Genomic DNA, 25,034 nt, shown 5'->3' with positions numbered 1-25,034 from the left:
ACCGAATTATAACAGGTGTCCCCAATTGATAATATGCCACACTGCAGTGTCCCCAAATGATAATATTCCTCATTGCAGTGCACAATCAATAATATACCACACAGTAGTACCTGAATCAATAATATGCCACACCATAATATCCCCAATAGATACTAGGCCACACTGTAATAACCACATTGGTAATATGGCACCCCATAATGCCCCAGCTAGTAATATGCCACAAACACTACCTATTTCATGCCTTTTCATATGCTAGCCTCAGAGCTCCCTCAGTCATGTCCCTCTATATGCCTCAGTACTCAAAGATCCCTCATGTCTTTATATGCCAACTAAGAGTCCCCTTGTGTCTTTATGTGCCAGCTCAGAGCCCTACCTTTTGTCTTTATATGCCAGGTCATGCCCTAATATGCCATCCCAGAGCCCTCACTTAAGAGTGCATGTGCCAGCCCAGAGCCCCTACTTGAATATGTGCCAGCCCAAAGCCCCACTTATGTTCCAAGCTAGAGTACCCCCGTGTGTGCTAGCACAGACTCTCCTCCCCTTATGTGCCCGCCCAGAGCTTCCCTTATGTTCATACCCAGAGCTCTGCCTTATTTTCTTATTTTCCAGTCCAGACACCTCCTTATCTGCCAGCTCAGAGTCCCCCTTATATTCTAGCCCAAAGCTCCTTCTTATGTTCCAGACCAGATGTCACACTTATGTTTCAGCCCAGAGCTCGCCCTTATCTTCTAGCCCAGATCTCACACATACATTCCAGCCCAGAGCTTCCCCCTTACAGTATGTGTCAGCCCTTAAATGTCCCACTCCTCAAATGCCCCCACAGAGTCTTCCCTTCTTATGTGCATTCAAAGCAATCTACACTCCATCACATGCAGCTGTAGATTTGGCCAGCCGGGAAGAGACATCGCAAGGCCGTGCTGCCATGAAAAGTTAAACTATTTCTGGAGTCCAGACAGAGGTGTCCAAAGCTCCATAGGAATCCTGGATGGTGCAGGAGAGTGGGTGGTGCAGACTATACCAGGGGCTGGGCTGCATTTGTCCATGGGCCATAGTTTGGCCACCCATAACTAGATAGATATTAAGGATAAAGTCACTGCAATTATATCCTATAATATGGTAAATAGTGTTACATACTATTATGGTGCATACACAGTACGATAAAAATGCACGATATGAACAATAACAATATTGATCACATCATTATCATTTATATTGTGCATTTTTTGGTATCTTCCATTGCAGAAATGACCAGCGATGCGCGGGCAGATATGGACGATAATAATATTGACCATCGCCCGTGCATGTAGGCCAACCTCGTCGATTTCAACCAGGTTACATACGGACCCATGATCAATGATCTCGGCTTGCTGGCCCGTCATTGGTGAGTTGGTGGTGTGCTGGATGATCAATATAGATCATCCAGCGCTCTGGGAAGGTGCAGGGAGATTGTTCAGCGATGTTGTTATTGTTGTTGATCATCCCGTTTGTATGCACCATAAGTTCCGCTTGTGTTATCTTCCTCAGAAGACTTTGCTCCCTTTCTTTTAATATTACATAAAGTAGAGTTAAGTCTATGTTTTACTGTGAATTTATTAATTTAGTGTCTCCTAATAACATAGATAGGACTCTCATATAAAACCTACAGTATCCTTGTTTCCAAATATACTAGACCTAAAATGATAAATTCCCTGCAATTACATCCCACAATATGGTAAATAGTTCTACATGCCATTAATTTCTTTTGTCTTATCTTCCTCAGAAGATTCTTCGCTTCCACCCTTTAAGTTAATATTAAAGCCTCCATGTTTCCCATGGCTACCATGTGCTTGGCCAAATTTAGCTCCAAATTCAGAATTACCTGTTTGAACAGAAGAAGGATTATATAGTAGGCAACATGAATATTATGTTTCAATTATATTACAAGGGAAATACAATATTCAGATTACCTCTTTGAACAGAGCAGTAATATATAGATGCGAATATGAATATATTATATAATAATCATCCCACAATATGGTAAATTGTTCTACATACAATTAACTTCATTTGTATTATCTTCCTCAGAAGATTCTTTGCTTCCACCCTTTAAGTTAATATTAAAGCCTCCAACCAAGAGTTTGCCATTATGTCCCTGCCCAGAGCCCCCCTTATGTGCCTGCCAAGAGCTCTGCTTTATTTTCCAGTCCAGACACCTCCTTATTTGCAATACTCAGAGTCCCCCTTATGTTCTAGCCCAAAGCTACTTCTTATGCTCCAAACTAGGAGGGAAAATTTACTAAAGTGAGAGTTTTAAGAAGATAGTTTTAAAAGTGATGTTACCCATAGCAACCAATAAGATTTTAGCTATTATCTTCTAGAAGGTGCTAGTTAAATGTTAAGTAGACTCTGATTGGCTGCTATGGGCAACATCACTTCTCAAACTCACTTCTAAAAACTCGCACTTTAGTAAATTTTCCCCCAGATGTCACACTTATGTTTCAGCCCAGAGCTCCCCCTTACAGTATTTGTCAGCCCTTAAATGTCCCACCCCTTAAATGCCACCACAGAGTCTTTCCTCCTCAAGTGCATTCAAAGCAATCTACACTCCATCACATGCAGTTGTAGATTTGGCAAGCCTGGATGAGACATCGCAAGGCCATGCTGCCATGAAAAGTTAAACTATTTTTGGAGTCCAGACAGAGGTGTCCGAAGCTCCAAAGAAATCCCGGATGCTCGGATGAGGCGGGGGCAGACTTTAGCAGGGGCTGGGCTGCATTTGGTCCATGGGTCATAGTTTCTCCGCCTCTATACTAGATACATCATGAGGCTAATTTCACTGCAATTATATCCTATAAAGTGGTAAATAGTGTTACATAGCCTTATGGTGCATACACACGGTACAATAAAAATTCATGATATGAACAAAAATAATATTGACCATATCATTATCATTTATATTGTGCATTTTTTGGTATCTTCCAATGCACAAATGACCAGCGATGCGCGGGCAGATATGGATGGTAATGATACCGACCATTGCTCGTGCATGTAGGCCAACCTTGTCGATTTCAACCAGGTTACATACGGACCCACGATCAATGACCTCGGTTTGTTGCCCGTAGTTGGTGGGTTGGTGGTGTGCTGGATGATCGATACAGATCATCCAGAGCTCTGGGAAGGTGCAGGGAGCTTGTTCAGTGATATCGTTATCATTGCTGAACGTCCCGTTTGTATGCACCATAAGTTCCGCTTGTGTTATCTTCCTCAGAGGACTTTCCTCCCTTTATTTTAATATTACATAAAGTTAGAGTTAAGTCTATGTTTTACTGTGAATTTACTAAATTAGTGTCGCCTAATAACACAGATACGATTCTCATATAAAACCTACAGTATCCTTGTTTCCAAATATACTAGACCTAAAATGATAAATTCCCTGCAATTACATCCCACAATATGGTAAATAGTTCTACATGCCATTAATTTCTTTTGTCTTATCTTCCTCAGAAGATTCTTCACTTCCACCCTTTAAGTTAATATTAAAGCCTCCATGTTTCCCATGGCTACCATGTGCTTGGCCAAATTTAGCTCCAAATTCAGAATTACCTGTTTGAACAGAAGAAGGATTATATAGTAGGCAACATGAATATTATGTATCAATTATATTTCAAGGGAAATACAATATTCAGATTACCTATTTGAACAAAGCATGAATTTATAGAAGCAAATATGAATATATTATATAATAATCATCCCACAATATGGTAAATAGTTCTACATACTATTAATTTATTTTGTATTATCTTCCTCAGAAGATTCTTCGCTTCCACCCTTTAAGTTAATATTAAAGCCTCCAACCAAGAGTTTGCCCTTATGTCCCTGCCCAGAGCCCCCCTTATGTGCCTGCCAAGAGCTCTGATTTATTTTCCAGTCCAGAGACCTCCTTTATTGCAATACTCAGAGCCCCCCTTATGTTCTAGCCCAAAGCTACTTCTTATGCTCCAGACCAGGGGGGGAAATTTACTAAAGTGAGAGTTGTTAGAAGTTAGTTTTAAAAGTGATGTTACCCATAGCAACCAATCAGATTTTACCTATTATCTTCTAGAAGGTGCTAATTAAATGTTAAGTAGACTCTGATTGGTTGCTATAGGCAACATCACTTTTAAAACTCACTTCTAAAAACTCTCACTTTAGTAAATTTTCCCCCAGATGTCACACTTATGTTTCAGCCTAGAGCTCCCCCTTATGTTATTTCCCAGATCTCACACCTATATTCCAGCCCAGAGCTTCCCCCTTACAGTAGGTGTCAGCCCTTAAATGTACCACCCCTTCAATGCCACCACAGAGTCTTTCCTCCTTAAGTGCATTCAAAGCCATCTACACTCCATCACATGCAGCTGCAGATTTAGCCTGCCTCGAAGAGAAATCACAGGGCCATGCTGCCATGAAAAGTTAAACTATTTCTGGAATCCAAACAGAGGGGTCCGAAGCTCCAAACAAATCCCGGATGCTCGGGTAAGGCGGGGAGAGGGGGGCAGACTTTAGCAGGTGTTGGGCTGCATTTGGTCCTTGGGTCATAGTTTGTCCGCCCCTGTACTAGATACATCTTAAGGATAATTTCACTGTAATTATATCCTATACAGTGGTAAATAGTGTTACATAGCCTTATGGTGCATACACACGGTACAATAAAAATTCATGATATGAACAAAAACAATATTGACCATATCATTATCATTTATATTGTGCATTTTTTGGTATCTTCCAACGCACAAATGACCAGCGATGCGCAGGCAGTTATGGACAATAATGATATCGACCAATGCTTGTGTTTGTAGGCCAACCTTGTCGATTTCAACCAGGTTACATGCAGACCCACGATCATTTATCTCGGGTTTCTGGCCCGTCGTTGGTGGGTTGGTGGTGTGCTGGATGATCGATATAGATCATCCAGCACTCTGGGAAGGTGCAGGGAGATTGTTCAACGATGTTGTTATCGTTGTTGATCGTCCCGTGTGTATGCACCATAATATCCGCTTGTGTTATCTGCCTCAGAGGACTTTCCTCCCTTTATTTTAATATTACATAAAGTAGAGTTAAGTCTATGTTTTACTGTGAATTTATTAATTTAGTGTCTCCTAATATAATAGATAGGACTCTCATATAAAACCTACAGTATCCTTGTTTCCAAATATACTAGACCTAAAATGATACATTCACTGCAATTACATCCCACAATATGGTAAATAGTTCTACATGCCATTAATTTCTTTTGTCTTATCTTCCTCAGAAGATTCTTCGCTTCCACCCTGTAAGTTAATATTAAAGCCTCCATGTTTCCCATGGCTACCATGTATTTGGCCAAATTTGGCTCCAAATTCAGAATTACCTGTTTGAACAGAAGAAGGATTATATAGTAGGCAACATGAATATTATGTTTCAATTACATTACAAGGGAAATACAATATTCAGATTACCTTTGTTAACAGAACAGGAATATATAGAAGCGAATATGAATATATTATATAATAGTCATATTTTTAGAACAAATATGCAATATAAATTTTAGAAATTCAAATTCTGTTAGTAGTACAATAAGTTGAGCTATGTTAACCTTTTACTACAAGGTTAGTAAAATAGTGTAGGTGGGACCAACATGTATAACTTAACCTAGTTCCCATATGTACTAGACAGGTCTAAATTTATAATAGATAAATTCATTACAATTACATCATCTTGGATGAGGAATAGTTTTATGTAATTTTTTAATATGATTATCTTTAAAGATAAGATATATTTTATAATGTAGAATGCCTTTCATTTTTAAAGGTGATATTAGCTATGATGATGATGTGCTGATTTGCTGAAATGAAATTTCTGCACAGATGAATTAATAGTTATGTATATACAAAGACATTATATTTTGAACCATAGATCATTATTATTATTATTATTATTATTATTATTATTACATTTTATTTATAGGGTGCCATAAGTGGTCCGCAGCGCCATACATACAGTAAAGCATACTCAGAACATTACATTACAATACAGTAGCCAAAATATAAACAGAACACAAGTAACAATTAGCAACACAATTCTCCATACACAGTACAGCTCTGAAGGTGATTGCTGTCATAGAAGTGCTAGAGAAGAAGGCTGTGAGACATTGAAGAGGAGGACCCTGCTCCTAGGAGCTTACAATCTAGATGTGTCATGACTGTCTTGGCACCTAGCAAAAGATCAAATAAATGGAGCAAGAATCCCAAAAGTAAAAGATTATTTCTAAACTAAGATTTCTTATTTTAATCTTATTACGAATAAGATTTAAAAGATTTAAAAATATAACACGATTGATATATAATAAACAAGAAGTTAGGTATTTGTAATAAATAAAATATACATTTTGTAAAGAAATTCAAATTATATCACATTTTCTAGGTTACAAACACAAAGCTAAGTGCTCATATGTTAAACTCTATGTTTAGCTAAATCGTAGCTCATGACATGGGACAACCACCCCTTACACTCCAGGCACTTTTGGTAAGTCTGAAAAGAGAATGTTAGTGTTCAACTTTTTTCTGTAAATGACCATTAAATATAAATGTATTAAGAAAAAATTCTAGTCAATTTATTGTAAAAGAGTTCTGCATTGTTCTGGAAAACCACGCTCCAAAACTATTTGTTTTTCTAGTAGCATAAACTGAGCAAATTGATAGCATTGATCAAACTGCCATGTACATCCTCTCATTGATTTGAACAAAGTTAAGACTTGTTGAAAAAAACTGGTTCCATTGACAGCTATTCACAAAACATAATTATTATTTTTTTACTCATATATTTTTTGGTCAGCAGCTGACAATAGTAAAACTGTATTTGTTTAGTTTTTAAAATAAATATTTCACAAATTAATTTTTACCCAGCTAGGCAACAAGATATAGTAACCGAATAATTAATAAAATTGCAAAATTGTTCTACAGAAAAAAAATTAGTTTGGGTAATTACCAGCAAATGTTGTAATTCTTTAAATGTCTGTTAGGGGGTATAGTTACTAAAGTGAAGGTTTTTAGAAGTGGAGTTGTTGCCAGTAGCAATCAATCACATTCTAGCTGTTATATTCTAAAAGGTGCTAGATAAATGATACGTAGAATCTGATTGGTTGTTAAGGGCATCAACTCCACTTCTAAAAACCTTCACTTTATTATATATACCCCTTAGTTGGCTTGCTATTAAAGAGTCTTCATACTGTTAATAGTCTTATATTTGCCTTCCTCTCTTTAATGTTACTGAACCACAAATTTTAATTTTAATCCCTTATATCATTTTTAGGGGCATATTTATTACAGTCTGTATCTCAGAATGCTGATGGGATGTGATAATATTGCCCAAATTTGCAATGCGATAATGAATACATCTCAAGGATGTATCAACTATAGCATGCAGAGACAGAGCTTGCGAGAAAGCTCTGTCCCTACGAATCCTCTCCCCACACTTCACTAGTGTATTTTTCGCAAATAATTCTCTGAGAGTGTGACCACACATGCTCCACCTGCTACCCCCCTCCCCATAATCTCCCCCTCTCCCTGCAATATCCCCCTTAGCTAACTCTTAACTGTATAGTGATCAGTTATCCGGTGATCTTCTGCTTGACACTGGTCAGCTGAATGCTGTGATCCTGCTCCATGACCCTGGCCAGCTGTTCTGTGTTGTGAACCAGCATCACAGTTTACAGCACAGAACAGCTGCCCAGGGATCATGGAGCAGGAGCACAGTGTTCAACTGGCTGGAGCCAATGATGCTGAGGAGCTCACCGATCACCAACCTCTGGTACAAGTAAGTGTTATTATTATCTTTTTTATTCTAATTATTTTTTCTTTGTAATGAGCCAGTGGTCTATCAGACACACAGGCTGATCACACAAGCCTACTCTGGGCTCTGCTTTCATTGTCAGCAGACAGGAAAGGCTGAGCTGGAGTAGGTGGAAGTTATTATCGCAGGTCTCCCTCCTGGTATTTTTTCACAATTTCTTTTAGTAAATCTGAAACAGATCGTATTTCCCTTTACAAGTATGGAAAATGTTATCTACTTACTAAAATAATGTAAATTTATGGTCTTGGGGTAATTTTTTATGAAAATTGCTGCAAAAGCACTTTTAAAAGTATAAGGGATGTTATTGGAAGCTGTAGAGAGAAATGGGGGTCCAGGGGTGAGATTGTTATTGGAAGAAGAAGAGAGAGTTGGGAGTCCAGGGGTGGGGTTGTTATTAGAGGAAGAAGAGAGAGCTACAAGTCCAGGGGTGAGGCTGTTATTGGAGAAAGAAGAGAGAGCTGGGGTACCAGGGGTGGGGTTGTTATTGGAGGAAGAAGAGAGCTGGGAGTCCAGGGGTGAGGCTGTTATTGGAGGAAGAAGAGCGAGCTGGGAGTCCAGGGGTCAGGATGTTATTGGAGGAAGAAGAGAGAGTCAGAAGTCCAGGGCTGGGGTTGTTATTGGAGGAAGAAGAGAGTCGGAGGCGCAGGGGTGGGGTTGTTATTGGAGGTAGAAGAGAGATCTGGGAGTCCAGGGGTGAGGCTATTATTGGAGGTAGAAGAGAGAGCTGCGGGTCCAAAGGTGGGTTTGTTATTGGAGGAAGAAGAGAAAAATGTGGGTCCAGGAGTTGGATTGATATTGGAGGTAGAAGAGAGATCTGAGGATCCAGAAGTGGGGTTGATATTGGAGGTAAAAGAGAGAAGTGGGAGTTTATGGGTGGGATTGTTATTGGAGGTTGAAGAGAAAACCAGAAGGAGGGAATGCTTCACAGTCTGCATAGAGTATGGTAACCTAGACCAGTGGTTCTTAACCTCCAACCCTCAGGTAACCCCAACAGCTCATGCTTTCAGGACTTCTGTCTGTGAAAGAAGGTGGGGTAATTACTGCCCCAGCAAAATAAATTAATTCACCTGGGGGAGATGCACTAAGCCTTGAAGAATGATAAAGTGCAAAGTGATAAAGTACCAAGCAATCAGCTCCTAACTGTCATTTTTCAAACACAGCCTGTAAACTGACAGGAGCTGAATGGTTGGTACTTTATCATTCTCCACTTTATCACTTTCCCAGGCTTAGTGCATCTCCCCTTGGGGCATGATTAAAGAAATCCACAAAACATGACCTGTTGTGGGTACTTTAAGTCTGGAGTTGAGAACCCCTAATGTAGAGGTAGGGGTGGCTTTTGTGTACTGCATCCCACAATCTCCCTTTGTATTTTGGGATGGTAGACAGTATATATTGAGCTACAAATATCTCCATTTCAAAAAACTCTCACTTTAGTAAATATACCCCCCTGTCTCCCCAACATGGTTGAATTCTATATTCCTAGTTTGTTAACCATGCAAACCCCTAGCTATAGCTTGTCACTGCCCAGTTGTGTTTTTGCCACCATTCAAATCAATTAGATCACTTTCCAAAAATGGAAAGAAAATGTAAATGCAGTTACTGTGAACTGTGCTTTATGCTAAGTTGTAGTATGTAAAGTTTTATGTGTCACTATGAATACAGTTGGGTGCATTTTGGACATCCTAAACTCAACAATGTATATGAAATTCTAACACTCACTTTCAAAGTATTTTGTATTTCTTGGAATTAAAAAGAATTTAAGCTGACAATAATTTACATTTAGAATATTCTTATTTTTTATAAATAATCCCCTGATGTTTTCCAAATGCAATCTTAATTCTAAGTTTTAAATTGATTGCAAATCTTATTGATGCCATAAAAATAAATATCTGTTTCCCCAGCTTAGTAAAAGAAAATGCCCCTTTGAAATTATGCATCACACAAATATATTTGCTCCATTTCAAGTTATTCAGATCTGTTATAACAAGTAAAAACATCAATAAAAAATACTTTGCTTAAATTTAGTTTAATGGAAAATTATTTGTTTAATTAATCCATATGCACTAAGGAATCATTGGTTCCAACATAAGGATTGCATTATTATGGAATACTATAAATGTCTTAAGTCTTAGTGGTATATTTACTAAAGCTTGAGTTTTTAGAAGTGGAGTTGTTGCCCATAGCAACCAATAAGATTCTAGCTATCATCTTCTAGAAGGTGCTAGAAAAATGATAAGTGATATCTGATTGGTTGCTATGGGCAACAATTCCACTTCTAAAAATCTGCACTTTAGTAAATATACCCCTTAAAGTTTAAAGTAAATTAAGATACAAGTATTTTAAAATTAGAACTTCCTTATTTGTATTTCACCAGATATTTTCCAAATACACCCTTAATTTCATGATTTCCATTAATTTCAAAACATATAATTTCTTTCCCTCAGTTTAGTCAATGAAAATGATTGTTTATAATTTGCTGTCAAGCTAATCTAATTATACTTTTCTAGTCAATTATCTATTTTTTCAACAAATAATATCACTAAAAAACATACATTTGTTAAATCTTAGAATAAAGGAAAATGTCACTGCATCCAACCATTTCCCAATCCAATATGGAAAAGTAGACATTTTACATCTAGCTACATATATATATATATATATATATATATATATATATATATATATATATATATAAAGTATGTCTATCTTCCATACTCCTGTAAGATGATTTCTGAAATCCACCATTAATTTAATGTTTTCCATTAATTTCAAAAGTCCTTGTCTCCTCACCATGATGGAACTCTATATTACCAGTTTGTTCACCATGCAAACCCCCCAGATGATGTCCTTTTATTTCAAAAGTCCTTGACTCCCCACCATTTTGCATTGCTATATTCCCAATTTATTGACCAATCAAATCCCAGAGGAATAGGATGATATTTCCTATTTGTATTTTTCCATCTTTGTAATTAATCATAGCTGGCTTAAAAAAAATAATTCAGTTACTGTAGATTGTGCATCATGGAAACTGAAGCTACCTTAACTTTATGGATTGACTTTGAATGAATTTGGATGCATTTTGAAAATCCTGAATTATAATATTAATAGGAAATTATCCCATCACTTTATCAATATATTTAAAGAGATATTTCCGTTTAAAGTTTAGTTACAAATAATTATTGTATAACAATCTTCCTTAGATGGTCTCCAAATACACCCTGAATTTCTTCTTTTTCATAGATTTAAATTATCCTCGTCTCCCCTCTGCAGCATATATCTGTTTTCCCAGATTGCTGAATCATAAACCCTATAGATGCAGTATAGCATCACCCTGATCTATTTTGGCTCCTTTTAAATCAATGAAATCTGTTTACACACTTATCCAATATTCAAAACAGTAAATATTGCTTCATACTAAAATTAAAAATAAATCTGTTCTCTTTTTAAGTTACTTTTACTGATTCCAGGTGCAAACAGGAGTCCCTGATTTAACCACTTAACTGACATTTTTTTTCTAGAAAACCGCTCAGAAATTGTTGATTTTTTAATTTAATAAAGTAGTAAAACTATTTTTAATAATATATTTAAATATTTTATTATTTTAATTAAAAAATTTTAAATATATATCTTGTGGTGTTTTGCACACATACACATCCCCCATGTCCATATGCCCCATTATAAAATAACTTTCCCCCATTGTCAATGGACCCCCTGGTGTTCATAAACTCTAATAACATTACCCACAAACCCCCTAATTGTAAAAAAATCCTGCTTTATAAAACACCCCTCCCCCTGTAAAATTCTAATTTTTGCCCCACTCCTCCTACCCTGTGAGCAGTTTAATTATTATTTTATTTCATCATATGGTTTTATTTTATCCCTCCACTCCCCCATTTATGCTAGATTTCCAACAAGGGGTTACCCTCCCTCTCCAATGGGCAACTATCCTCCCCTACATGCAGAGTGCAGGGGAATGTGTGTAAGGGGGGTTGGTGATCAGTCCCACCTGCTGCAGTTGATATCTGCACATGCAGCAATCAGCCAAATAGTGCTTGGTGGCGATCTAAGTTCTTCTCCTCACACCTTGATTCCAAGCACATGCACTCCAGAGTGCCATTCGCACAGCATTCTGGGGCACAATTTTGGCAGTGTTGTTGGTCATCACAGACCATTGCATCACTGCCTAGGGGTCTGGGGAGTCAGAGGAGCTCCGTACTGCACTTGTGCAGAATGGATCTCCTCTTCTACAGCTGGGGCAAAGAGGGAGATGGCGGGGTCATTTGTGATGCGACCTTGCCAGCTGAAGCACTACTGGCTCTGGTTACATCACATACAATGTTGCCAGGTAAGTGGTTAAAGAGAAGATTTGCACTGTATCCCTTACCTCTAAATTTGGGAAGTAATAATAATGAGAATTTTATTTATAATTTTAGCACTTTTCTCCTATAGAACTCCAAATCCTTTAAAAAGTAGATATTTTAAATCTTTCTTATCCTCCTCAGATGTATTCCCAAATCCAACTTTAATTTCATGTTTTCCATTAACTTCAAAAGTTCTTCCCTCCCCACCATGATGGAACTCTATATTGCCACTTTTCTGACCATGAACACCCCCCAACTGTTGTCCTTTAATTTCAAAAGTCCTTTATGTCCCACCATTTTGGATTGTTATCTTCCCAGATTTCTGGGTAATCAAATCCCCCAAGTTTAAGGTGACATTGCTTATTTATATTTTTCCATCTTTGTAATTTATCAGATCTGGTTTTGAAGAAGAAAAAAAAAGAGAAAAACAATCCACTTACTGTAAGCTGTGCATCTTGGATATGCAAACTGTGTCAACTTTATGGGGTGATTTAATGAATGTGGATACATTTTGAAAACCACAAATTATAACATCATTAGGATCCCATCGCTTCAGCAAAATATTTTAAGGATATTTATGATTAAAGCTCAGTGACAAATAATTCAATTGTAATTATCTTCCTCAGGTAATCTCTAAAAATACCCTCAATTTCTACTTTTCCATAGATTTAAATTATCCCTGTCTCCACTCCACAGTCAAAATCTGTTTTTCAAATTGTTAAAATGATAAATCCCATAGATACAATGTAGCATCATCCTAATCTATTTGGCCTTCTTTCAACTCAATCAAATCTGTTTAACAAATTTAGACATCATCCAAAAGAGTAAAGATTGCTTCATGTTAAAGTAAAATAAATGTGTTTTCTTTCTATGTAATTTTTCCTGACTTCGGGTGCAATCAAAACTTAGTCTTGCACTGTATCACACCACCTCTAAATCATATTTTGGAAAATAATAATAATTTTATTAATAAAGCTATTTTTTCCTATAGGACTCAAGGTTCTTTAAAAGTAGACATTTGAAATTTAGCTACACATACTGTAACATAAGGTGTCCATTTTCTTATCCTCATCCAATGATTTCCCATATCTACCCTTAAGATTATTCTGTCCAGTGGGTTACAAGTGAAAATTTGAAATGGCTCCTGCAGTCAATGCAAAGCTGGCATGCTTTACACTGACTGCCGTTGTCATTTTAAATTTTTACCTGCACCCGCCAGTAACCAACGGCTTATAAGAGCCGCTGCTTGGTAAATAAAGCCCTTAATTTCTATCGTTTTCCTTTAATTTCAAAAGTCCTTATCTCCCCCAATGAGAGAACGCTATATTACTAATTTTCTCACCATGAACATCACCAAGCTGTTGTCCATTAATTTCAAAATGAGTTGATTTCCCACCAATCAAATCCCCCAGGGTCAAGGTGATATTGCCTATTTGGATTTTTCCATCTTTGTAAGTAATCAGATCTGGTTTTGAAGAAGAAAATAATAAAGAAAAACAATTCACTTACTATAAGCTGTGCATCTTGGAAATGCAAACTGTGTTAACTTTATGGGGTGAGTTAATGGATGTGGATTACTTTTGAAAACACTGAATTATAACATCAATAGGGAATTATCTTATCGCTTCACCAAAATATTTCAGGGATATATATGTTTAAAGCTCAGCGACAAATAACTAAATTGTAATTATCTTCTTCAGGTATTCTTTAAAAATACCCTCAATTTCTACTTTTCCATAAATTTTAAATATCCCTGTCTCCCCTCCACAGTCAAAATCTGTTTTTCCAATCTGCTTAATAATAAATACCATAGATACAATGTAGCGTCATCCTAATCTATTTGGTCTTCTTTCCACTCAATCAAATCTGTTTAACAAATTTATATATAATCCAAAACAGTAAACGTTGCTTCATGTTAAAGTAAAATAAATGTGTTTTCTTTCTATGTAAATTTATCCAGACTTTGGGTGTAATCAGGAGACCACAATTTAAACATAAGTATTGGACTGTATCCCAAGGAGGCCCCAATTTAAACTTAAGTCTTGCACTGTATCCCACCACCTCTAAATCATATTTGGAAAAATAATAATTTAATTTATAAAGCTTTTTTTTCCTATACGACGCAAAGTGCTTTATAAGTAGGCATTTGAAATCTACTTACACATACTATAACATAAGGTGCCCACTTTGCTTATCCTTATCCAATGATTTCCCAAATCCACCCTTAGGGCTTTATTAACAAAGCATTGGCTTTTGTAAGTTGATGCTGTCCCACAGGTTACAGGTGAACACTTTCATTTTTATTTTTTTTAATCACATTTGGCATTTTAAAACTGCACCTGCAACCCGTCAGGAACCAATAGCTTACAAAAGCCGCTGCTTCATAAAAAAAAACAACACATTAATTTGTGTTGTTTTTCATTAATTTCAAAAGTCTATATCTCCCCCCATGATGGAATGCTATGTTACCAGTTGTCTCACCATTAATACCCCCAAGCTGTTGTCCATTAAATTCAAAATGACTTTTTGATGTCCCATCATTTTGGATATTCCCAGTCAGTTTGGCAATCAAATCCCCCAGGTTTAAGGAGACATTGCCTATTTGGATTTTTCCATCTTTGTAATTAACCAGTTCTGATTTTGAAAAGAAAAAAAAAACACAATTCAGCTACTGTAAGCTGTACATCATCGAAATGCAAACTGTATCAAGTTTAATTGGTGCCTGAACAAATGTGGATGCATTTTGAAAACACTGAATTATAACAGCAGTGTCCCCAATTGATAATATGTCACACAGCAGTTTCCCCAAATGATAATATGCCAGACATCAGTGTCCCCAAATGATAATATTCCTCATAGCAGTGCACAATCAATAATATACCACACAGTAGTGCCTGAATCAGTAATATGCAATGCCATAATATCCCCAATAGATAATATGCCACACCATAATATCCCCAATAGATAATATGCCACACCATAATATCTCCAATAGATACTAGGCCACACTGTAATAACCACATTGGTAATATGGCACATCATAATGCCCCAGCTAGCAATTTTCCACAAAGACCCCCTATTTCATGCCTTTTCATATGCTAGCCTCAGAGCCCCCTCAGTCATGTCCCTCTACATGTCTAAGTACTCACAGATCCCTCATGTATTTATATGCCAACTCAGAGTCCCCTTGTGTCCTTATGTGCCAGCTCAGAGCCCTCCCTTTTGCATTTATATGCCAGGTCATGCCCTGATATGCCATCCCAGAGCCCTCCCTTAAGTGTACATGTGCCAGCCCAGAGCCCCACTTATGTACCAAGCTAGAGTACCCCAGTGTGTGCCAGCACAGACTCTCCCTTTTTGTGTCAGCCCAGAGCCTCCTAATGTTCCAACCAAGAGTTCCCCCTTATGTCCCTGCCCAGAGCCCCCCTTATATCCCTGCCCAGAGCCCCCCTTATATCCCTGCCCAGAGCCCCCCTTATGTGCCTGCCCAGAGCTCCCCTTTATGTTCATGCCCAGAGCTCTGCTTTATTTTCCAGTCCAGACACCTCCTTATATGCAATACTCAGAGTCCCCCTTATGTTCTAACCCAAAGCTGCTTCTTCTGCTCCAGACAAGGGGGGAAAATTTACTAAAGTGAGTTTTTAGAAGTTAGTTTTAAAAGTGATGTTACCCATAGCAACCAATCAGATTTTAGCTATTATCTTCTAGAAGGTGCTAGTTAAATATTAAGTAGACTCTGATTGGTTGCTACGGGCAACATCACTTTTAAAACTCACTTCTAAAAACTGTCACTTTAGTAAATTTACCCCCAGATGTCACACTTATGTTTCAGCCCAGAGCTCCCCCTTATGTTCTATCCCAGATCTCACACCTATATTCCAGCCCAGAGCTTCCCCCTTACAGTATGTGTCAGCCCTTAAATGTCCCACCCCTTAAATACCACCACAGAGTCTTTCCTCCTTAAGTGCATTCGAAGCAATCTACACTATATCACACGCAGCTGTAGATTTGGCCAGCCCGGAAGAGACATCACAGGGCCATGCTGCCATGAAAAGTTAAACTATTTCTGGAGTCCAGACAGAGGTGTCCGAAGCTCTAAAGAAATCCTGGATGCTCGGTTGAGGCAAGGGGGCTGGGGAGGGGGGGCAGACTTTAGCAGGGGCTGGGCTGCATTTGGTCCATGGGTCATAATTTGTCTGCCTCTATACTAGATACATCTTAAGGATAATTTCACTGCAATTACATCCTATAAAGTAGTAAATAGTGTTACATAGCCGTAAGGTGCATACACACAGGATAAAAATTCATGATATGAACAAAAACAATATTGATCATATCATTAGCAGTTCTATTATGCATTTTTTGGTATCTTCCAACGCACAAATGACCAGCGATGCGCGGGCAGATAAGGACGATAATGATATCGACCATCGCCCGTGCATGTAGGCCAACCTTGTCGATTTCAACCAGGTTACATACGGACACACGATCAATGATCTCGGGTTGCTGCCCATCGTTGGTGGGTTGGTGGTGTGCTGGATGATATGATATAGATCACCCAGCACTCTGGGAAGGTGCAGGGAGATTGTTCAGCGATATTGTTATCGTTGTTGATCGTCCCGTTTGTATGCACCATAAGTTCAGCTTGTGTTATCTTTCTCAGAGGACTTTCCTCCCTTTATTTTAATATTACATACAGTAGAGTTAAGTCTATGTTTTACTGTGAATTTATTAACTTAGTTTCTTCTAATAACATAGATAGGACTCTCATATAAAACCTACAGTATCCTTGTTTCCAAATATACTAGACCTAAAATGATAAATTCCCTGCAATTACATTCCACAATATGGTAAATAGTTCTACATGCCATTAATTTCTTTTGTCTTATCTTCCTCAGAAGATTCTTCGCTTCCACCCTTTAGGTTAATATTAAAGCCTCCATGTTTCACATGGCTACCAAGTGCTTGGCCAAATTTAGCTCCAAATTCAGAATTACCTGTTTGAACAGAAAAAGGATTATATAGTAGGCAACATGAATATTATGTTTCAATTATATTACAAGGGAAATACAATATTCAGATTACCTCTTTGAACAGAGCAGGAATATATAGAAGTGAATATGAACATATTATATAATAATCATCCCACAATATGGTAAATAGTTCTACATACTATTAATTCCTTTTGTATTATCTTCCTCAGAAGATTCTTCGCTTCCACCCTTTAAATTAATATTAAAGCCTCCACCCAAAAGTTTGCCCTTATGTCCATGCCCAGAGCCCCCATTATGTACCTGCCCAGAGCTCTGCTTTATTTTCCAGTCCAGACACCTCCTTCTTTGCAATCCTCAGAGTCCCCCTTATGTTCTAGCCTAAAGCTGCTTCTTATGCTCCAGACAAGGGGGGAAATTTACTAAAGCGAGAGTTTTTAGAAGTTAGTTTTAAAAGCGATGGCACCCATAGGAACCAATCAGATTTTACCTATTATCTTCTAGAAGGTGCTATTTAAATGTTAAGTAGTCTCCGATTGGTTGCTATGGGCAACATCACTTTTAAAACTCACTTCTAAAAACTCTCACTTCAGTAAATTTATCCCCAAATGAAACACTTATGTTTCAGCCCAGAGCTCTACTTACGTTCTAGCCCAGATCTCACACCTATATTCCAGCCCAGAGCTTCCCCCTTACAGTATGTGTCAGCCCTTAAATGTCCCACCCCTTAAATGCCACCACAGTCTTTCCTCCTTAAGTGCATTCAAAGCAATCTACATTCCATCACACGCAGCTGTAGATTTGGCCAGCCCAGAAGAGACATTGCACGGCCATGCTGCCATGAAAAGTTAAACTATTTCTGGAGTCCAGACAGAGGTGTCCAAAGCTCCAAACAAATCCCGGACGCTCGGAAGAGGCGGGGAGTGGGGGGGGGGCAGACTTTAGCAGGGGCTGGGCTACATTTTGTCCATGGGTCATAGTTTGTCCGCCCCTGTACTAGATACATTTTAAGGATAGTTTCACTGCAATTATATCCTATAAAGTGGTAAATAGTGTTACATAGCGTTATGGTGCATACACACGGTACAATAAAAATTCATGATATGAACAAAAACAATATTGATCATATCATTATCATTTATATTGTGCATTTTTTGGTATCTTCCAACGCACAAATGACCAGCGATGCGTGGGCAGATATGGACGATAATGATATTGACCATCTCTTGTGTATGTAGGCCAACCTTGTCGATTTCAACCAGGCTACATACGGACCCACGATCAATGATCTCGGGTTGCTGGCCCGTCGTTGGTGGGTTGGTGGTGTGCTGGATAATCGATATAGATCATCCAGCACTCTGGGAAGGAGCAGGGAGATCGTTCAGTGATATCATTATTGTTGTTGAACGTCCCGTTTGTATGCACCATAAGTTCCGCTTGTGTTATCTTTCTCAGACGACTTTCCTCCCTTTAGTTTAATATTACATAAAGTAGAGTTAAGTCTATGTTTTACTGTGAATTTATTAACTTAGTGTCTCCAAATAACATAGATAAGACTCTCATATAAAACCTACAGTATCCTTGTTTCCAAATATACTAGACCTAAAATGATAAATTCCCTGCAATTACATCCCACAATATGGTAAATAGTTCTACATGCCATTAATTTCTTTTGTCTTAGCTTCCTCAGAAGATTCTTCGCTTCCACCCTTTAAGTTAATATTAAAGCCTCCATGTTTCACATGGCTACCAAGTGCTTGGCCAAATTTAGCTCCAAATTCAGAATTACCTGTTTGAACAGAAGAAGGATTATATAGTAGGCAACATGAGTATTATGTTTCAATTATATTACAAGGGAAATACAATATTCAGATTACCTCTTAGAACAGAGCAGGAATATATAGAAGCGAATATGAATATATTATATAATAATCATCCCACAATATGGTAAATAGTTCTACATACTATTAATTTCTTTTGTATTATCTTCCTCAGAAGATTCTTCACTTCCACCTTTTAAGTTAATATTAAAGCCTCCAACCAAGAGTTCGCCCTTTTGTCCATGCCCAGAGCCCCCCCTTATGTACCTACCCAGAGCTCTGCTTTATATTCCAGTCCAGACACCTCCTTATTTGCAATACTCATAGTCCCCCTTATGTTCTAGCCCAAAGCTGCTTCTTATGCTCCAGACCAGGGGGGAAAACTTACTGAAGTGAGAGTTTTTAGAAGTTAGTTTTAAAAGTGATGTGTCCCGAAGCAACCAATCAGATTTTACGTATTATCTTCTAGAAGGTGCTATTTAAATGTTAAGTAGACTCTGATTCGTTGCTATGGGCAACATCATTTTTAAAACTCACTTCTAAAAACTTTCACTTTAGTGAATTTACCCCCAGATGTCACAATTATGTTTCAGCCCAGAGCTCCCCCTTATTTTCTAGCCCAGATCCCACACTTATATTCCAGCCCAGAGCTTCCCCCTTACAGTATGTGTCAACCCTTAAATGTCCCACCCCTTAAATGCCACCACAGATTCTTTCCTCCTTAAGTGCATTCAAAGCAATCTACACTCCATCACATGCAGCTGTAGATTTGGCCAGCCTGGAAGAGACATCGCAGGGCCATGCTGCCATGAAAAGTTAAACTATTTCTGGAGTCCAGACAGAGGTGTCCGAAGCTCCAAAGGAATCCTGGCTGGTGCAGGTGAGTGGGGGGTGCAGACTTTACCAGGGGCTAGGCTGCATTTGGTCCATGGGCCATAGTTTGGCTGTCCATATACTAGATAGATCTTAAGGATAAATTCACTGCAATTATATCCTATAATATGGCAAATAGTGTTACATACTCTTATGGTGCACACACGGTACGATAAAAATGCACGATATGAACAATAACAATGTGTAATAACAGTGATCATATCATTATCATTTATATTGTGCATTTTTTGGTATCTTCCAACCTACAAATGACCAGCGATGCGCAGGCAGATATGGACGATAATGATATCGACCATCGCCCGTGCATGTAGGCCAACCTTGTCAATTTCAACAGGTTACATACGGACCCATGATCAATGATCTCGGGTTGCTGGCCCATCGTTGGTGGGTTTGTGGTGTGCTGGATGATCGATATAGATCATCCAGCACTCTGGGAAGGTGCAGGGAGATCGTTCAGCGATATCATTATCGTTGTTGATCGTCCCGTTTGTATGCACCATAAGTTCCGCTAGTGTTATCTTCCTCAGAGGACTTTCCTCCCTTTATTTTAATATTACATAAAGTAGAGTTAAGTCTCTGTTTTACTGTGAAATTATTAAATGAGTGTCTCCTAATAACATAGATAGAACTCTCATATAAAACCTACAGTATCCTTGTTTCCAAATATACTAGACATAAAATTATAAATTCCCTGCAATTGCAGCCCACAATATGGTAAATAGTTCTACATGCCATTAATTTCTTTTGTCTTATCTTCCTCAGAAGATTCTTCGCTTCCGCCCTTTATGTTAATATTAAAACTTCCATGTTTCCCATGGCTACCAAGTGCTTGGCCAAATTTAGCTCCAAATTCAGAATTACCTGTTTGAAAAGAAGAAGGATTATATAGTAGGCAACATGAATATTATGTTTCAATTAGGGAAATACAATATTCAGATTACCTCTTTGAACAGAGCAGGAATATATAGAAGCGAATATGAATATATTATATAATAATCATATTTATAGAACAAATATGAAATTAAAAATTTTAGAAATTAAATTTCTGTTAGTAGTACAATACGTTGAGCTATGTTAACCTTTTGCTACAAGGTTAGTAAAATTGTCTAGGTGGGACCAACATGTATAACTTAACCTTGTTCCCATATGTACTAGACAGGTCTAAATTTATAATAGATAAATTCATTACAATTACATCCTCTTGGATGAGGAAGAGTTTTATGTGCTTTTTTAATTTAATTATCTTTACAGTGGCAAGATATATTTTATATTGTAGAATGCCTTTCATTTTTAAGGTGATATTAGCTATGATGATGATGTGCTGATTTGCTGAAATGAAATTTCTGCACAGATGAATTAATAGTTATGTATATCCAAAGACATCATATTCTGAACCATAGATGTGTCATGACTGTCGTGGCATCTAGCAAAGATCAAATAAATGGAGCAAGAATCCCAAAAGTAGAAGATTATTTCTAAACTAAGATTTCTTACACTTTTTTTTTTGCTCAGGATTAGTCTGAGATTACTAATAAGCTTTACACATATAACACGATTGAAATTTAATAAACAAGAAGTTAGGTATTTTTAATAAATAAAATATAATTTTGTAAAGAAATTCAAATTATATCACATTTTCTAGGTTACAAACACAAAGCTAAGTGCTCAAGTGTTAAACTCTGGGTTTAGCTAAACAGTAGCTCATGACATGGGACAACCCCCCCTTGCACTCCAGGCACTTTTGGTAAGTCTGAAATGAGAATGTTAGTGTTCAACTTTTTACTGTAAATGACCAGTAAATTCAAATGTATTAAGAAAAAATCCTAGTCAATTTATTGCAAGAGATTTCTTCTTTGTTCTGGAAAACCACGCTCCAAAACTATTTATTTTTCTAGTAGCATAAACTGAGCAAATTGATAGCATTGATCAAACCGCCATTTACATCCTCTCATTGATTTGAACAAATTTAAGACTTGTTGAAAAAAAATGGTTCCATTGACAACTATTCACAAAACATAATTATTATTTTTTTACTCATATATTTTTTGGTCAGTAGTTGACAATAGTAAAACTGTATTTGTTTAGTTTTTGAAATAAATATTTCACAAATTAATTTTTACCCAGCTAGTCAACAGGATATAGTAACCGAATAATTAATAAAATTGCACAATTGTTCTACAGGAATAAAATAAACCTTGAGCAATCTCCAGGAAAATATGTGATTATGATAAAAAAAAAAACAACTCCACTTCTAAAAACCTTCACTTTAGTAAATATACCCCTTAGTAGGCTTGATATTAAAGAGTCTTCATATTGTTAATAGTCTTATATTTGCCTTCATCTCTTTAATGTTCCTGAACCACAATTTTTCATTTTAATGCCTTATATCATTTTTGGGGGCACATTTATCACAGTCCACATCTCAGAATGCTGATGGGATGTGATAATATTGCCCAAATTTGCAATGCGATAATGAATACATCTCAAATATGTATCAACTATAGAATGCAGAGACAGAGCTTGCGAGAAAGCTCTGTCCCTATGAATCCTCTCCCCACACTTCACTAGCGTATTTTTCGCAAATAATTCTCTGATAGTGTGACCACACATGCTCCACTTGCTACCCCCCCTCCCCGTAATCTCCCCCTCTCCCTGCGATATCCCCCTTAGCTAACTCTTAACTGTATAGTGATCAGTTATCCGGTGATCTCCTGCTTGACTGGTCAGCTGAATGCTGTGATCCTGCTACATGACCCTGGCCAGCTGTTCTGTGTTGTGAACCAGAATCACAGTTTACAGCACAGAACAGCTGCCCAGGGATCATGGAGCAGGAGCACAGTGTTCACCTGGCTGGAGCCAATGGAGCTAAGGAGCTCACCGATCACCAACCTCTGGTGCAGGAAAGTGTTATTATTATCTTTTTTATTCTAATTATTTTTTATTTGTAGTTTGCCAGTGGTCTATCATACACACAGGCTGATCACACAAGCCTACTCTGGGATTTGCTTTCCCTGTCAGCAGACAGGAAAGGCTGAGCTGGGGTAGGAGGAAATTATTATCGCAGGTCTCCCTCCTGGTAATTTTTCACAATTTCCTTTAGTAAATCTGAAACAGATCGTATTTCCCATTACAAGTATCCGAAATATGATCTGCATACTAAAAGAATGCAAATTTAATGTCTTGAAGTAATTATTTCTGAAAATTGCTGCAAAAGTTCTTTTAAAAGTATAAGGGATGTTATTGGAAGTAGAACAGAGAGCCGGGGGTCCAGGGGTGGAGTTGTTATTTGAAGAAGAAGAGAGAGCCAGGGGTGAGGCTGTTATTGGAGAAAGAAGAGAGAGTCAGGGGTCCAGGGGTGGGGTTGTTATTGGAGGTAAAAGAGAGACATGGGAGTTTATGGGTGGGTTTGTTACTGGAGGTTGAAGAGAAAACCAGAAGGAGGGAATGCTTCACAGTCTGCTCAGAGTGTGATAACCTAGACCTAGTGGTTCTTAACCTCCAACCCTCAGGTAACCCGAACAGGTCATGCTTTCAGGATTTCTGTCTGTGAAAGAAGGTGGGGTAATTACTGCCCCAGCAAAATAAATTAATTCACCTGGGGGAGATGCACTAAGCCTTGAAGAATGATAAAGTGCAAAATGCTAAAGTACCAACCAATCAGCTCCTAACTGTCATTTTTCAAATACAGCCTGTAAACTGACAGGAGCTGAATGGTTGGTACTTTATCATTCTCCACTTTATCACTTTCCCAGGCTTAGTACATCTCCCCTTGGGTCATGATTAAAGAAATCCACAAAACATGACCTGTTGTGTGTACTTAAGTCTGGAGTCGAGAACACCTGATGTAGAGGTAGAGGTGGATTTTGTGTACTGCATCCCACAATCTCCCTTCGTATTTTGGGATGGTAGACAGTATATATTGAGCTACAAATAGCTCCATTTCTAAAAACTCTCACTTTAGTAAATATACCCCCCTGTCTCCCCAACATGGTTGAATTCTATATTCCTAGTTTGTTAACCATGAAAACCCCTAGCTATAGCTTGTCATTGCCCAATTGTGTTTTTGCCACCATTCAAATCATTTTCCAAAAATGGAAAGAAAATGAAAATGCAGTTACTGTGAACTGTGCTATGTGAAGTTTTATGTGTCACTATGAATACATTTGGGTGCATTTTGGACATCCTAAACGCAATGATGTTTATGAAATTATACCACTCACTTTCAAAGTATTTGTATTTCTTGGAATTAAAAAGAAGTTAAGATGCCAATAATTTACATTTAGAATATTCTTATTTTTTATAAATAATCCCCTGATGTTTTCCAAATGCAATCTTAATTCTAAGTTTTAAGTTGATTGCAAATCTTATTGATGCCATAAAAATAAATATCTGTTTCCCCAGCTTACTAAATAAAATACCCCTTTGAAATTTTGCATCACACAAATATATTTGCTCCATTTCAAGTTATTCAGATCTGTTATAACAAATAAACACATCACTAAAAAATACTTTGCTTAAATTTAGTTTAATGGGAAATTATTTGTTTAATTAATCCATATGCACTAAGGAATCATTGATTCCAACATAAGGATTGCATTATTATGGAATGCTATAAATGTCTTAAGCCTTAGTGTTATATTTACTAAAGCTTGAGTTTTTAGAAGTGGAGTGGTTGCCTATAGCAACCAATTCGATTCTAGCTATTATCTTCTAGAATGTGCAAAATAAATGATAAGTGATATCTGATTGGTTGCTATGGGCAACAATTCCACTTCTAAAAAACTGCACTTTAGTAATTATACCCCTTAAAGTTTAAAGTAAATTAAGATACAAGTATTTAAAAATTAGAACTTCCTTATTTCTATTTCACCAGATAGTTTCCAAATACACCCTTAATTTCATGAAGTCCTTGTCTCCCCACCATGATGGAACTCTATATTACCAGTTTGTTCACCATGCAAACCCCCCAGATGATGTCCTTTTATTTCAAAAGTCCTTGACTCCCCACCATTTTGCATTGCTATATTCCCAGCTTGTTGACCAATCAAATCCCCAAGGAATAGGGTGATATTTCCTATTTGTATTCTTCCATCTTTGTAATTAATCATAGCTGGTTTAAAAAA

At 37.5% G+C, this 25,034-nt stretch overlaps 1 protein-coding gene across 1 annotated transcript in view; it reads right to left on the bottom strand.

Annotated features, from left to right (window-relative positions):
• Window positions 1-25,034, bottom strand: part of LOC148478190 (uncharacterized) — a gene marked incomplete at its 3' end in the record, with an annotated part of 198,930 nt that overhangs the window by 135,457 nt on the left and 38,439 nt on the right. The window contains exons 20-28 of the mRNA XM_088455835.1: window positions 20,644-20,772; window positions 18,858-18,986; window positions 17,075-17,203; window positions 14,688-14,840; window positions 13,549-13,671; window positions 5,237-5,365; window positions 3,450-3,582; window positions 3,073-3,260; window positions 1,730-1,858 (exon numbers count right to left, since the gene is read on the bottom strand). Coding sequence (XP_088311961.1) covers window positions 1,730-1,858; window positions 3,073-3,260; window positions 3,450-3,582; window positions 5,237-5,365; window positions 13,549-13,671; window positions 14,688-14,840; window positions 17,075-17,203; window positions 18,858-18,986; window positions 20,644-20,772 — 1,242 coding nt within the window. The remainder of the gene's footprint in view (window positions 1-1,729; window positions 1,859-3,072; window positions 3,261-3,449; window positions 3,583-5,236; window positions 5,366-13,548; window positions 13,672-14,687; window positions 14,841-17,074; window positions 17,204-18,857; window positions 18,987-20,643; window positions 20,773-25,034) is intronic.

The sequence above is a fragment of the Taudactylus pleione genome, unplaced genomic scaffold (assembly GCF_031769625.1).
Source record: "Taudactylus pleione unplaced genomic scaffold, aTauple2 ptg000672l, whole genome shotgun sequence".
In the NCBI taxonomy this organism is placed as follows: domain Eukaryota; kingdom Metazoa; phylum Chordata; class Amphibia; order Anura; family Myobatrachidae; genus Taudactylus; species Taudactylus pleione.
The sequence above is the reverse complement of the archived record's forward strand: the minus strand, read 5'-3'. Positions and strand labels throughout refer to the sequence as shown.